This window comes from Acanthochromis polyacanthus, chromosome 23 (assembly GCF_021347895.1).
Source record: "Acanthochromis polyacanthus isolate Apoly-LR-REF ecotype Palm Island chromosome 23, KAUST_Apoly_ChrSc, whole genome shotgun sequence".
NCBI classification, from domain to species: domain Eukaryota; kingdom Metazoa; phylum Chordata; class Actinopteri; family Pomacentridae; genus Acanthochromis; species Acanthochromis polyacanthus.
The window spans coordinates 23,610,234-23,624,465 of record NC_067135.1 but is presented as its reverse complement, the minus strand read 5'-3'; the positions used below and the strand labels follow the sequence as shown (position 1 = coordinate 23,624,465).

At 39.4% G+C, this 14,232-nt stretch overlaps 1 protein-coding gene across 3 annotated transcripts in view; it reads right to left on the bottom strand.

Moving 5' to 3' along the window:
- Positions 1 to 1,009: 1,009 nt before the first annotated feature.
- The window catches only part of zgc:109889 (uncharacterized protein LOC553542 homolog), a 56,794-nt gene continuing 43,571 nt past the window's right edge, over positions 1,010 to 14,232 (bottom strand). For 2 of the 3 annotated variants that reach the window (XM_051944166.1, XM_051944165.1), the window contains exons 6-11: positions 13,095 to 13,163; positions 12,561 to 12,605; positions 9,977 to 10,110; positions 8,358 to 8,654; positions 6,745 to 7,160; positions 1,010 to 5,532 (exon numbers count right to left, since the gene is read on the bottom strand). In XM_051944166.1, coding sequence (XP_051800126.1) covers positions 5,375 to 5,532; positions 6,745 to 7,160; positions 8,358 to 8,654; positions 9,977 to 10,110; positions 12,561 to 12,605; positions 13,095 to 13,163 — 1,119 coding nt within the window. In that variant the 3' untranslated portion in view covers positions 1,010 to 5,374. The remainder of the gene's footprint in view (positions 5,533 to 6,744; positions 7,161 to 8,357; positions 8,655 to 9,976; positions 10,111 to 12,560; positions 12,606 to 13,094; positions 13,164 to 14,232) is intronic. The other variant, XM_051944167.1, reaches the window with a different exon arrangement.

Sequence of the window (14,232 nt, the reverse complement as noted above, 5' to 3'; positions counted from 1 at the left end):
ACCGTTCAAAAGTTTGGGGTCACTTAGAAATGTCCTTATTTTGGAAAGAAAAGCAGTTTTTGTCATTGAAGGTAACATTAAATGAATGATAAATCCAGTGTAGACATTGACTACGTTTATATGCCATTAATATTCGGGTTAAGGTCAATATTCCGGTTTCTGAAACATTTGGAATAATCCGTTTACATGCCTAAACAGAGTTACTCCTGTTTACATGATCAATTGGGATATTCCCATCCAAACCGGGACGCACAGACAATGTCATGACGCAAATCCTGCTTCGCATAACTTTTCAGCCACCTTCTTGTAGATGTTGGTATCTCAATACTTTCTGCCGTCAATGAAAGACATTATATTCATGTCTTTCACAATGCTAGCAAAGTAGTCCGTTTCCTCCTCGCTCCAAACGTGTGGCGCTGTGCTGCCGCGTGTGGGTTTCGCCATGTCTGTTTACCTCTCCTTGTGTATTTCCGGTGGGTCGCGTGCCAGACGCAGCATACAAGTAGTTGCCGTACTCAAAAGACCAAGATTCCTTTCGGATGAAACATGCGCAGAACGCAAATTAATGTTTCTTTCTATGGGGATATTCCGATGCACGTTTATATTACGAGATATTCGGGTTAGAAAAGGAGTAACCCAGGGGTCTTATTCGGGTTTTTAAAAACCGGAATATGAGCATATTCAGGTTTTTGCGGGTGTTTACATGGCCGTACGCAACCGGGTTATTATGAAAGGGTTACTGACTGCATATAAACGTAGTCAATGTTAATGTGGTAAATGACTATTATAGCTGAAAATTTTTAATGGAATATCTCCATAGGGGTACAGAGGAACATTTCCAGCAGCCATCACTCCTGTGTTCTAATGCTACATTGTGTTAGCTTATGGTGTTGAAAGGCTCATTGATGATTCGAAAACCCTTGTGCAGTTATGTTAGCACATGAATAAAATTGTCTGGGTGACCCCAAACTTTTAAACTGTATATTTGGAAAAAAAACCCCACAGGATATAGAGTTTTGTTCACCATTTATTGTCTATAGTTACATGCATACTTGCTTACAGTTGATTTTAGTGTGCAATACACAGCTTTATTTTTGTTTCATTGTCTAGGTTATATTACCCCAAATGTATTTTACTTTACAGGCTGCCTTACCAAAAGTCTATACAACATGATTCATTTCTCACATTTTCAACACATAATGAAGTTTTCTTACGAGCCAGTAGCCATAGATACACAAGGTACGACTGATCAGAGATACGACACTTTGTTTGGTCGTCGCTAATATGGAAATTCGTGAGTGGACCGGTGCGTTGGCGGAACGTCAAGAGAAGACGGGAGCTTTACATTCTTAGACGCTGGAGGTTCATGAGTCGCTCCGATCCACAGATGCTGGGAAAATTTGAGTATATCTATGGCTCCGGCACAACAACACAACCATAGAATAAACGATCAGAGCAATCAGACCCGGGTCACCGTTAGCATAGCTCAACCTCCAGGTCTGTGGCAAGTCCACACTCTGCAGTTCATATGTGCTTTTTTTGTTTTTTATTTTTTTGCTTCAATAATAACGTCCACAAACGCAGGTCTTGGCACAGTTCTTTAAAACCTTTTTCTAAACAATCAGGGAGAATCGCAAGAACCCGTCCAGTCCCTAAAGCCGGTGTGATTTGTATTCTTCCACAGAGTGCAGTTGTTGTGTCAGCTATCGTGTTTATATACAACAACAAAATAACCACTTTTTGAGGCCCTATCCCTTTCAAAATCACCTGGAATAAGCCAATACGGACACAATTACTGAACAAATAAGCAGTCAAAACAGTGTCAGATATGTAGCAGACGCCTGCTCTCTGGATTCTCCTGGTTTAGTTTGTCATTATTATTAATTACAATAATGTCCAGCATATAAATTCATAGATATGTTGTTTAAAAGTGGGCAAAAAACAGCACTTTCTTGGCTATAAATGAACCCGAAGCAGGGTGTAAATTTAGTGATTTACTTAACTGAAGAAAATGGGGTTAAAATGTCATTTAGGCGACGTATAATAAAGTAAGTAAGTATAGTATCAGAAACTGTTCAGTGAAAGTTTTGCTCTAATTAAATCTAAATATGGGGGAATATCTTTGCTGCAGGCCACCAAAAGGATACATAGCACTCCACTTTCAATGAAAAAAGTTGCAAAATCTTCCAAATTTTTTAAATTAAATGTATGAATGTTGTTTTCAAGGGACATTTGCTTTGGCTCAATTGTGATTTTTAATTGTTTTTTTCCCCTGGTAAATAGAGTAAGAATAGTTTAAAATCTTCCTTTAGCCGGCTTCTCTGACACTAGTTACCTCCGTCCTGGCCTTGACAGTTAGAAAACCTTAAAATAAACCAAAGTGAACAACTCACCGCAGCACGTTTCAAAAAGAAAAAGCACATTATAAAAACACTACAGTCCAATCAGTTCATACTGAGGATTAGCCAAACCTATACTGAAAAGAGAGAAGAGATAATATACTGTATATTACTGTTGCAAGTCTCTTACACGGATGTATTTATAGTCCAGGGGCTGCGTTCACAAAGCCTCCACAGACGGCGGCGGCGGGGCGACCGAGCTTTGTGAGAGCGGCTCCGACGGTGGTTAAGTGTGGAAGCGTTTATATAAGACCACGGCACACAGTCACTGGCTGAAATGTTATGAACGACTACGAAATAAACTAGAAATAATAGAAACCGAACAATGGCAGAAGCTCTTCGGCTTGTTTTGTTCGACGCTGCGATATGGAGGCCGAGTTTGATCGCTGAACTCCGACAAGGCTGCTGGCGCTCGTTTTTTCCTCCCAAAGCAGCTGATTCCTGGCTGGGTGGCGTCTTTCATCACAGTTTCATTAAAAACTACCTCAAAGGATAAAGTCTGAGAACTACACCGACCGTTGGGAGTTTGGCTTTCTGATTATTTTACGTACACAGCTAACAGGACATTTTAAGCTCCAAGAGCTTCACAAAGTTCTTAAATGAGCAAATTAAACAAAAAAAGAGATAATATAATGTATAACCACTACTCTGAGCATGTAAATTGTGTGATTTTGATGTTAATTAGACTTTCTGTTGTAATTAAATGATGTAAAAACATTCATATTTCAGACAAACCATATCGTAAACACGATTGGAGCTTTCTCTTATCACTTAATTGCTTGTTAGATTTTCAATTAAACACATTAAACAGAGCTGTGAGCCGAATAACTCCTGTTTTCTAACGCTGTTGAAGGTTTGTTTACATCAGGAATAGTCACATAAATGTATACTGAATTGTATTCAGCTGAGAAACGGCCATTTTTTTCTTCTTATATGCGAGGGAACCTCTTTAGTTATGTATGAGAATATGAGGTGACGATCAGTAACGTTATTTAAAAAAAGATTTCTGACAAACTAAACTCATATCAAAATACACAACTTTGGCTCTAATGGCTTTAAAGGACACATGTTTTGAAAAAAATAATTCTGTGTTGGAACTTGTCTTATCGTAGCTACCAAGATGTGTATTTTTACACCAAATACAGATCACTTGCTAATAAACAGCGGTTTAGTTGATTCCTAATACTCACTATCAGTCCTGAAAAGCAAAACTATAAACAACCACTTTGTATATGGCATGAAAAAATTAGAATGATCCAAAAATGAATTCCTTTAAAACTCAGACTTGTTGCAAAATGACTTCAGACCTGTTGAAACGGACTCAAAATTTGGGAAAAGTGATTTAATACACGTCCAGAATGAGCTAGGAATAGTTCAAAATGAGCCAAAATGGTCCAAAATGCATCAAACATGGTTTGATAATTAATAAAAAGAAGTCTGAACTGAATTAAAACTGGTCAGAAATGAGCTAAAATGGTCCAAAATTACTCAGAATTTGTTCAACATGACTTAAAATACATTAAAAAAAATGCCATAATACACATTCAAAATGAATCAAATAATGTTTGATACTAAGTAAAAGTCTGAACTGTCTTTAAAACTGGTCAGAAATGTGCAAAAATGGTCCAGAATGACTTCAAACCTGTTGAAACTGAATCAGAATGTGTGGAAAATTATTTAATAAATGTCCAAAATGAGTTAGAAATAGTTTAAAATGAGCTAAAATGTCCAAAATGAATCAAACATGGTTTGATATTGAATAAAAAAAAGTCTGACCTGACTTAAAAATGGTCAAAAATGAGCTAAAATGGTGCCAAATGGCTCAGATTGTGAAAAAAAAGACATAATACATGTTCAAAATAAATTAAACGTTAAATACTAAATAAAAGTCTGAATTGTCTTGAGAATTGGTCAGAACTTTGTGAAAATGGTCCAGAATGACTTCAGACCTGTTGAAACGGACTCGAAATGTGTTAAAAAGGACAGAATACAATTACAAAATGAGTTAGAAATGGTGAGTAAATTGAGGAGTCTATTAGAAATCAGTGACAAAGTTACTGCAGATTTTGCCAACTTTGCTCACTTCCTCTGTGAACTCAATGGTCTGTGCTGGAAATCTACTAAACAAGATCGTAACAAATTAAAAGTACATCTGAAGAGCACTTTTTAACCAAACCCATCAGGCTGAAACATGAAAATCACGGTGGGAATCAGTAAATTTACCAACATGCCGCCCACACAGCAGCTAGAGTTCATTACACAGAAATAATATTCATTTTACTGTCTGCTAAAATAACCAGCGATCCAAACTCCCGAAAGGTTGGCATCCCATGAGGAGATCGTTTTCGTAAACAGGCGTCACCGGGCGAAGCAGAGCGAGCCGCTAATAAGCTATTTATTTCCCTGATTACCCTGACTTGTTTTCATAGATTCTTTCTCAACATTTGGCAGATAAGTTAAGATTGCACTGTAATTAGTTTTTCTTGTGCTATACCATGTGTTCTGTAAACACATCGCCCTCCCACGTCCTCACCGGGGGGCAGCCTACCTACAGCTTCGGAGTATTGCTAATAATTACCACACAAATATGAATGGAGAGAAGTCGGGGCGTTTGTTTTTCACGGCTCGGCGGCGGAGGTTAGAAATGAGCAGATGGGGCGGGAGGGTGTTGAAATGTTAATTGCGCCGAACGCCCCAGAGCGGTTTAGACGTGAGAACCTCCGGGGTTTCAGCTCGAGAATAGGCGTCGTCAGGGGCAACCAAGCAAACTGAAACAACGGACCTGTTGCTCAGACAGGCTGCAACAGGTCGATGATTGGTTTTTACTGAACTCTGGTGTTAAAATGTCAATGATGAACATTTAAAACTGATCAGATCCCTTCATTTACACCTCGGTCTCTCATTTCTCCCCCCTCACGCTGATCTCCACCCACCAAGCCCCCATCACTCCCTCGTTCTCTTTCCTTTTTCACCACTTAGTCGGACCACTCGTTCTCGTCCAGCTCCGAGTCGTCGTCGGACTCGCTGTACTCCACGGCGATGCGACGAGACAGGATGGTGGCCACGTCGTTGCCGACCGGTTCCCGCTTGGCCTCCTGTTCCCTCTGCTCCTGGACCTTCCTCAGCTGGATACCTGGGGGGAGGAAATGGAGGGGAGGAAGGGAGGAAATGGAGGGGAGGAAGGAGGGTGACATTTAAGAGATGGTTAAGTTTTGATAAGATACAAAGTTACGATACAAGTTATGATACGTTAAGTTAAGATAAGATAAGATTAAAGTTATAAGTTAAGATTAGAAAAGATGAGATAAGATTTAAGTTAAGACACATTTAGATAAGTTTTGATATGATCAGTTAAGTTTCAATAAGACATGATGAGATTTAAGTTACATTATAACATGTTAAGACACAATAAATTAAGCTTTGATAAGATACGATAAGATTTAAGTTAACCCTTTAAGCTTCAGTCAATTCCAGCCGTTTTCAGTACAAAAAATCGCTAATATTCTATTTTTAAATAAAAAAAATTACGAAAAATACGGGGAATATTGGACGCGCATCGGGAGGTGCATTTCCTTGAAAACGACCGATTCGGGGTACACTGAAGCTTAAAGGGTTAAGTTATGAGTTAGTAAAGTTACAGTAAGTTAAAATAAGGTTAAGTTAAGACAAGATAAGATACAATCAGTTAAGTTTTGATAAGCTAAGTTATAAGGTACGATACGTTAAGCTAAGTTACAATAAGTTAAGATAAGATAAGATTTAGGTTAAGTTGAGATAAGATACAGCAAGTCAGGTTTTGATAAGATATGAAAAGATTGAAGTTAAGTTACAATATGCTAAGTTAAGTTACAATGCGTTGCATTAAGATATAAGATATGTGAATATATGACAAGTTAGGTTTTAGTAGGATGCAATAAGATGTAAGTTAAGGAAAGTAATTATACATTAAGTTAAATGAAGATACGTTAAGTTAAGATACAATGAGTTAAGTTTTGATAAGATAAGATTTTAAGTAGAGAATAGAAACATTATAAATTAATGCCAGTAATCATACGGGGATAATAAGTAATATCACACAGAAATGAAATGAAATATTACATTGGATTTGTAAAATGTTTTAACACTTGAATTACAGCAACTAGAATTACAATAATGAGAAATGATAAGCTAAAAACGGAAAGAGAGAAATCTGTGATGGTCACTTTATATTTACTTCATCAATCTGGTTTTGTATTGAATAGAATTTTATTATAAGAGGAACTCTAATACAAAAATCACACCCTCATATTCATAATACATAAATTCATAAATACAAACGTACTGCCCTCCATCCGAACACACTTACCTCTACGTATGGCGGCCAGCAGGTCGGAGCGGGCGTCGCTCATCGGGATCATCCCCAGCATGGTGGACTTCCTGGCCGAGGGCGCCGCGTCCACCGCCGCCTGTCCGACGGCGGCGTGCGGCGGGGATGGGTGGGCAGGGTGTCCCGCCGGGGCCCCGGGAGGGGGAGGCGGAGGGGCGGCGGGGGGAGCGCCTGAAGGTGGGTGGGAGGGGGAGGGCACGTAGTTGGCCGGGGGAGGAGGAGGGGAGGGGGAGTAGGGGCGGGAGAGGGTGGAGGAGGTCGGGGGGACGGCGGAGGCGGCGGCGGAGGGCGGAGCTGTGGTGGAGTCGAAGGCCGTCTGGGCAGAGGGGATGGTGGGGGGAGGAGGGGGAGGCGCCGGCGGGATGTAGTACTCTGGGATGGTAGAGGGCTGACCGCTGGGGGAGGAGGGGGGACACAAGAGACAGTTTAAGATTCAGTAGAGCAGTTTCCCCTTTCATAGCCTGCTAAGCTAAGCTAAGCTAAGCTAAGCTAATGGTCTCATGGCTTCATTTTTTTCTTTTTTGCCTTTATTATAGTGCACACAGTGGGTCGACACTATAGTCCTTGTTTATGGATGGCCCGCTCAACCTGTTGAGCTGCAGGCTTCATATTTATTTCACATTGGTTGTCTCGTCTCTCTCCTGACCTGAAAGTGTTTTTTTCCAAAATGTCAAAACATTACTTTAAAGATTGAGGTCTAGATTTACTAAAGCTGGGTGCAACAGAAATGTGTAAAATTAAATAATTTCCCTTGTATTTATGACTTTTCATCTGTTGCAGCAAAGTAAAACTTGGTTATAGTTTTGTTTTTAGACAGTATTTGTGTTCATTTATAGTTTCTAACCTTTCAGTTAATCTCATGTGCCACTTCTTGATTTTGCACATTACCACTAACCTAAAATTATATTTTTCATTCTGTTTACTGTTTCTGTCCTGCAGTGAAAAGCGGCTGTAGGTGACGTTAGCTTAGCCTTCATGATTCACTCACTTATTTAGCTCCCAAAGTAGAGCAAGTCTAGTCATTAAACATCTTATAAACCTAAAACTACACCTGCATTATTCAGAGCGAGAAATAAAGGAAAGTGCTACAGTAGCAAAGATAGTGCAAAAATTTCAGGAATTCTTAAAATATAAATAAACCAAAATATACAAAAGTACTAGTTGTAAAAACAACATTGTTGCACAGATTTTTTGGTGAACAGAAATACTGATGGAGACCTGTTCTTGCATGGACTGAACATAAGTAGAAATACTGAGGAAACAGCACATACTGTAGTGGATGTAGAAAAATAGATGTTGCACAGGGGCTTTTTAAAGTGCAACATATTCATAATTCACAATTATGTATATATAAGACTGGCTTATTTATTGTAGTTTTACATAAAAGGTTCAAAACAAGAGAAACACAAGACAGCAGAAAAAGACAATATTAAAGACACATTAAACAGCTACTAGACTAATTCTGGATCAATATTAAAGCTCGTTAATGACATAAATAGAAAGATTAAACAACACTGAATTAAAAACTAATCATCCCATCTCATACATTGTTAGTAAATTAGAAAAAAAATAAAATGTTCTGTAAGACTTACCCGTGCCCGGCCCGGTAGTCCTTAACCGACGGCTGCCTCGGCCCGTTAACCGTGGGATCTCCTCCAGCCTGGACCCCGTGTCCTGAGGGGGTCCTGCCCAGTGAGGCCACATGCCGACCTCCGGCCGCCGCCCCAGCAGGGGGCTGGTTGACCGGCCGCAGGCCCCGGTCCAGTGACTGGGTCTGGGCTGCAGCGCTGAGGTGGTCCCTGGCGTGGTGGTCGGTGGGGTGGGCGGCGCTGGGGGCCTGGGTGGAGGGGTGGTTGGGGCTGGCTGGGTAGGAGTCGGACGCCATGGATCTGATGGAGAGAAAAGAGATAGGTTAAAACAGGGGTGTCAAACATAGGGCCCGCGGGTCAAAACCGACCCATCAGATGACTTTGGAAAGTGTTAAAAATTACAGAGACGACATTAACTGCAATTTTTCAATAAAAGTAACCACTGTTTTAAGGTTGCCCACTGCACCACCACAACTATTTTTTATGCATACATTTTATACATTTACAAGGCAGACGGACAGAGTGTAGTATAGTTTGTTTGGAGTGGTGTCAGGTCAGATGGTCAGGATTATTACACAGTTCTGGAAATTAATGTACATTTATAACAATATTTACACCTTGCCAAGTTGTTTTGATCATAAATTAAATTCAAAATACACTGAAATCTGAAAGCTGCAGTGTTTAAATGATAAACTGAGGCGTAACATTGACGAAATTTAACTTATTTTTCTGAAGAAACTTCAGGTTGTTCATATTGTTTTGTTGAAAGATGTGAACATTTTCAGAATTGTACATTTTTGCACTAAAATAAATAGAACTATTATTCATTAGTTTTCGGTTATTATGGTATGATTTTACTGGTCACTTGAGATCAGATTGGGCTGCACATGGCTCTGAATGAAAATGATTTATTTTTGACACCCCTGGGTTAAAGTAACACTGAAATATTATTGAATATTATTAATGCAAACACATAAAAAAGATTAAAATCAGGCAAGTGTGGCATCCAAGTTTAAAAATAACAACCCTGATCAGAGATAATTGATCAATCAGTTAATATTCTTATTTTTTCCTTTCCCAGTCTACCTGGATTTATATTCTGCTTACATCCTTTGTATTTGTTGTTTTACATCCCACTCTGCTGCTACAGCGATTGATTTTCCTCTAAAGTTTAACCTTATTTTGTCTGTAAAATCGACGTGAAACATAAATTAACATGCTGTGACTCCCATTCGCCAGAAGAGGGCAGTACAGAGCTTCAAACGATACCAGCAGACAGGTGGGTCTGCTTAAATCACAGTAATTTACAGCTGAGAGAGATTTGTAACAATATCTGCATGCTGTATATTCATTATAGCACACAAATAGGATTTGTAGTGCTTTAAAGCTGAGGAAAGTGTTTTTTGATTGCATCTCAGTGTAAAAAAACTTCAAACTGTAATTATAGACGGTGGTAAAGGTGTGTAACTAACAGTTTGAATGGTTTGTAAAACAATATATATAAGTTATAGCACACAAACAGTATTTAAAATGCTTTAAAACGCAGGAAAATGTGAAGAAAACGTGGCCTGGACAGTAAAAAGGACACAGGACCCTCTAAAACATATAGGGGTGTTTTATACCTGCTATCTGGGGACAGGGAGCCTTCGGAGGACATGCCGTGGTAGGGGGACGGGGTGAGCCTGGCGTCTGGTCTGAACTCCTTATCGTAGGCCAGGACGTTCCACTCCTGGCGTCGGTTTCGAGCTTTACGCACCTTCAAAATAAATTATAAGACATTCATTCAATACATGCAACTCTGCAAACATCATGTCTCAATTAATGAACAACTTAGTAGTAAATTTACTCTAAAAGACGTACATCTGGAGCAGCTCTCATGCTACTGTTCCGCATTAACATTCTCCTCCTGTAGCACTAAGATTAGCACAGCTGCACCATTAGGAATCGGGTTAATAGACACCGAAGAGTCTCCACTCCACCAAATGGCTTAAATATACGTCTACTGGAGGTGTTTCTGGAGTGATTAAGAGCTCTCCAGACTGACAACGTTCTCCGCTCTTCAGTTTTAATCAGGAAAAGACGGGTTTGCTCAGTTTTTTCTTATGTAGGTGCGTCAGATTCATTTTACTCTGCAGCTATAATGACGGCTGTACCCGCCCCACATTACAGAATAGATAAGATAACCCTTTATTAAACCCACTGTGGGTTCATCTGGAGCAGAGACAGTGCAAACATGTCAGGAATGAAGCATAAAAATAAAACCAAAACATGCATAATGTTCTAAAGAAAGTAACATTTTTCACAGATTTTTATTAGTACTATTATTGCATAGGTTGTATATTAGTAGAAAGACTACGGAAAAAGCATGTATTCTAGTGCATGTAGAAAAACAAATATTGCACAGGGGTTTTTTAAAGTGCAAAATCTCCATAATTCACAATTATGAATACATAAGGCAGGCTTATTTATTGTAGCACCTTTCAAGAACAAGAAAAAGTGACATGATATACTGATATGTGCAGGAAGAACTGCAAGAGTTTGCACAAGGAAGACTGATAAATAAAAGTAGTTTTACAGTTGAAGCTGCTGAAAACAGATTACAAGCACATGCCCAAAGAAAAATGGAAATAACGTGAAAACTATAGGTGCCGCAGTGGACCTAAAAATGTGGTTAAAGATGTTATAAAATCATCTCGGGATGCCTCCATTGCTTCTGTAAGTGAAGTTCATTTATTCTACTGGATAAACAGATATTTCCCATTGACTACTTTATTGATTGACAGATCATTAGAGTTATTTTTGTGTTGGTAGTTAGCAGGTTAAGGCCAAGAATGCTTATTTCTCTAAGGATAGAGAAAGACGGTCTTTCTCTATCCTAAATAAGCAAGTGAAAATGTTAAGGCTTTGAATGCGTATTTATTGATGGACAGAAAAAGACTGTATAGATGTGTTACCAGCGGTAGCACGTCTATACGATCTTTTTCTATCCTTAGAGAATTAAGGAAGTGAAAATGTTAAGGCTTTGAATGCGTATTTACTGACGGACAGAAAAAGACCGTATAGACGTGCTACCAGTCTGAAAACACTCCTTAACATCTTTTCCTCATCATCTTGACATAAAACCACAGTCAGCCGGACGAGCTAGATGTTACTGGATGTTTAATTGTACCATGCGGTGCACCTATGTGGAGGCATCTGCATTCGTTGCCCTTTAATTCGTCTCCCATCTGTACACCAAAAGCGTGTAACAAGCGATTCATGTTAATACTCTGCTGATGAATTAAATTTGCCACTCAACTGATGAGGGAGGAGAAGCAGTAACGAAAGGAAGAATCGATACAGACCTTCAAATTTTCTTATTGATAGACACTACAATATAGCAATGCTTCCTAAATGCTTAGGATGAAGGCTAACTTAGAAGCTAACTAGCTAACTGTGCGCAGAGAAGCCTCTAGTCTCCAACTCATATGTGTGCGAGACCAAAAATCGCTTTAAAACAGGTTGAATAAGGCCTTCTAATGTCAGATTTAAAACCGAGTGATTGTATCTACATGAGCTGTTTTCTTTTTAGCATCACAGTCAATCGTTTAAAGAAGCCAAAATCGTGATGAATTTTTCATTAATTGTTCAGCCCTACCTTCAGATTTCAATGTCAGACGTAAACTTTAATTAAAATAACAGCAAGCTGGAGACGGTTCTTATATCCACTGTTGTATTCATAAAGTTTGGTCTAAACTAGCTGTACTTTTTCAAAATCCTGCCTGCACTTGTATTCACTTAATTCTAATTTATTTCTTATTTATGTTGTTATATACCTTATCACTTACATGCTCATTTTTTTTTTCTAATTTCTTGTTTTTCTTTTTTAATCAATTATTCTATAACTCTGTGTGCACTTTAATCAGCTTGTCGGTGCTGTTTTAGATTTATTGTATTTATTTTTTCACCTGTCACCTGTGTGGAAGCGTCTGCATTCATCACCCTCATTTATGCAGCTTTTTCCTTTACTTCGTCACCCATCTGCACACTAATGCATATAATTTGTGTTAATATTCTGTTAATATTCTTCTATAATTGCGTGTACTTTATTTAACTTATGAACATTTTTAGTTTTTTTTATTTTTATTGTACATTTTCTTTCTTTCTTTCTTTCTTCTTTTTTTTTTTTTTTACATTTTCCTCGTATCCTTCAGTTTCATTACGTACCTTCTTCACCTCTCTTCCTGGATCTTCAACCTGCCTCTGCTGCTCCTATGAGACAAAAAGACAAAACAAGAAAGACAGAACAGTGGAGATGGACTCAGTCGTCGATTATTAATTCATCGGGTGCAGAAGGGGAGAAAAAAACTAAACAAAACGAAGAAACACTGTACCCCATCACCAGCTCCTTCACCACACACACTAGTCTACTCACTATCGGGCGACACCCACACACTAGTGCACGATGGACGACGGATTAGCCAAAAACGAGTGAAAACACAGGACCAAACCAAACACAGCGGGGTTAGAGGTGGCAAGCTAACGCAACAAACGGACACAAACAGGAGGGAGGGAATGTGTGTGACTGTGTGTTTGATGTTATTTTGAGTGTTTGTGGATTCCCTGAGTGCACCTACAGGTGTCTTACCTGTAACCAGACATCTGCTACGACAGGTGAGTGTGTGGTGTGTGATAGTGGGGTGTGTTTGGAGGGAGTGGAGGGGGGCAGGACGGGGCAGGTTGGGGTCGGGGTTGTCTTACAGAGATGGACAGGGGGCTCCTGGGTGGGGCCTGTCTGGAGTGGGGCCTGTCGGGGTGGGCCGGACAGCCCTATGGAAACATGGGAGAAAGACAAGCTGGTGCGTTAGACTGAGCAGAGGAGGAGGAAGAGGAGGAGGAAGAGGAGGAGGCCGGGTAGCTAAAGATAAATCAGAGAAGGGTTGAGATTATCCTCCTGCAGCTCCCAAACCTAAACTACGTCGTTTCCGGGAGGGGGGAGTTTAATTCTGCAAAGTTTCCACGTTGGAGGAGGGGGAACAGGAAAATGTGAGCAGCATTAAATTCAACAGAAATATCAACAGAGTGCAGCGAACATGTACAGCAACAGCCGGTCAGGGCTTTGGAAAATGTCTGTGGAATTTCTAGGTGAGTTTCAATCAAAGGGGAATAGCACCTGACTGCAGGTGTGAATTATTAAATTAGCTAGCATGAACACCTAGTGACTGGTCAAGAATTAAAAGGCAAAAAAAGTCTAAAAATCATTATAGTTACAGTTACTAAGCAAATCTTGGCTCATAAAGGCAGAATATCAACGAAATTGCATCCAAAGGTATTACTTGCCAAACATCTGCTTATCAATAGACACATTTCCAACGTGAATGCTAATTGAGAAACTAGCTAGTCAACGGTGCACAGAGAAGCCTCTAGTCTCCACTCAGTTACTGCAGCGCCCCAATTCATACAGGTGTGCGACCAAAAATGTGTTCTAATGTCAGATTTATCCACCTACCGTTCAAAAGTTTGGGGTCACCAAGACATGTTGATGTTTTCCATGAAAACTCACACTTGTATTCATGTGCTAGGGTTTTCACAAGGGTTTTCTAATCATCAGTGAGCCTTTCAACACCATTAGCTAACAAAATATAGCATTAGAACACAGGAGTGATGGTTTCTGGAAATGTTCCTTTGTACCCCTATGGAGATATTCCATTAAAAATCAGCTGTTTCCAGCTAGAATAGTCATTTACCACATTAACAATGTCTAGACTGGATTTATCATTCATTTAATGGTATCTTCATTGAAAAAAATAAGGACATTTCTAAGTGACCCCAAACTTTAAATGGTACTGTAAGTTAAAACATGTTTGCTAAATACTTATCATGCTGGCTAGTTTAGAAG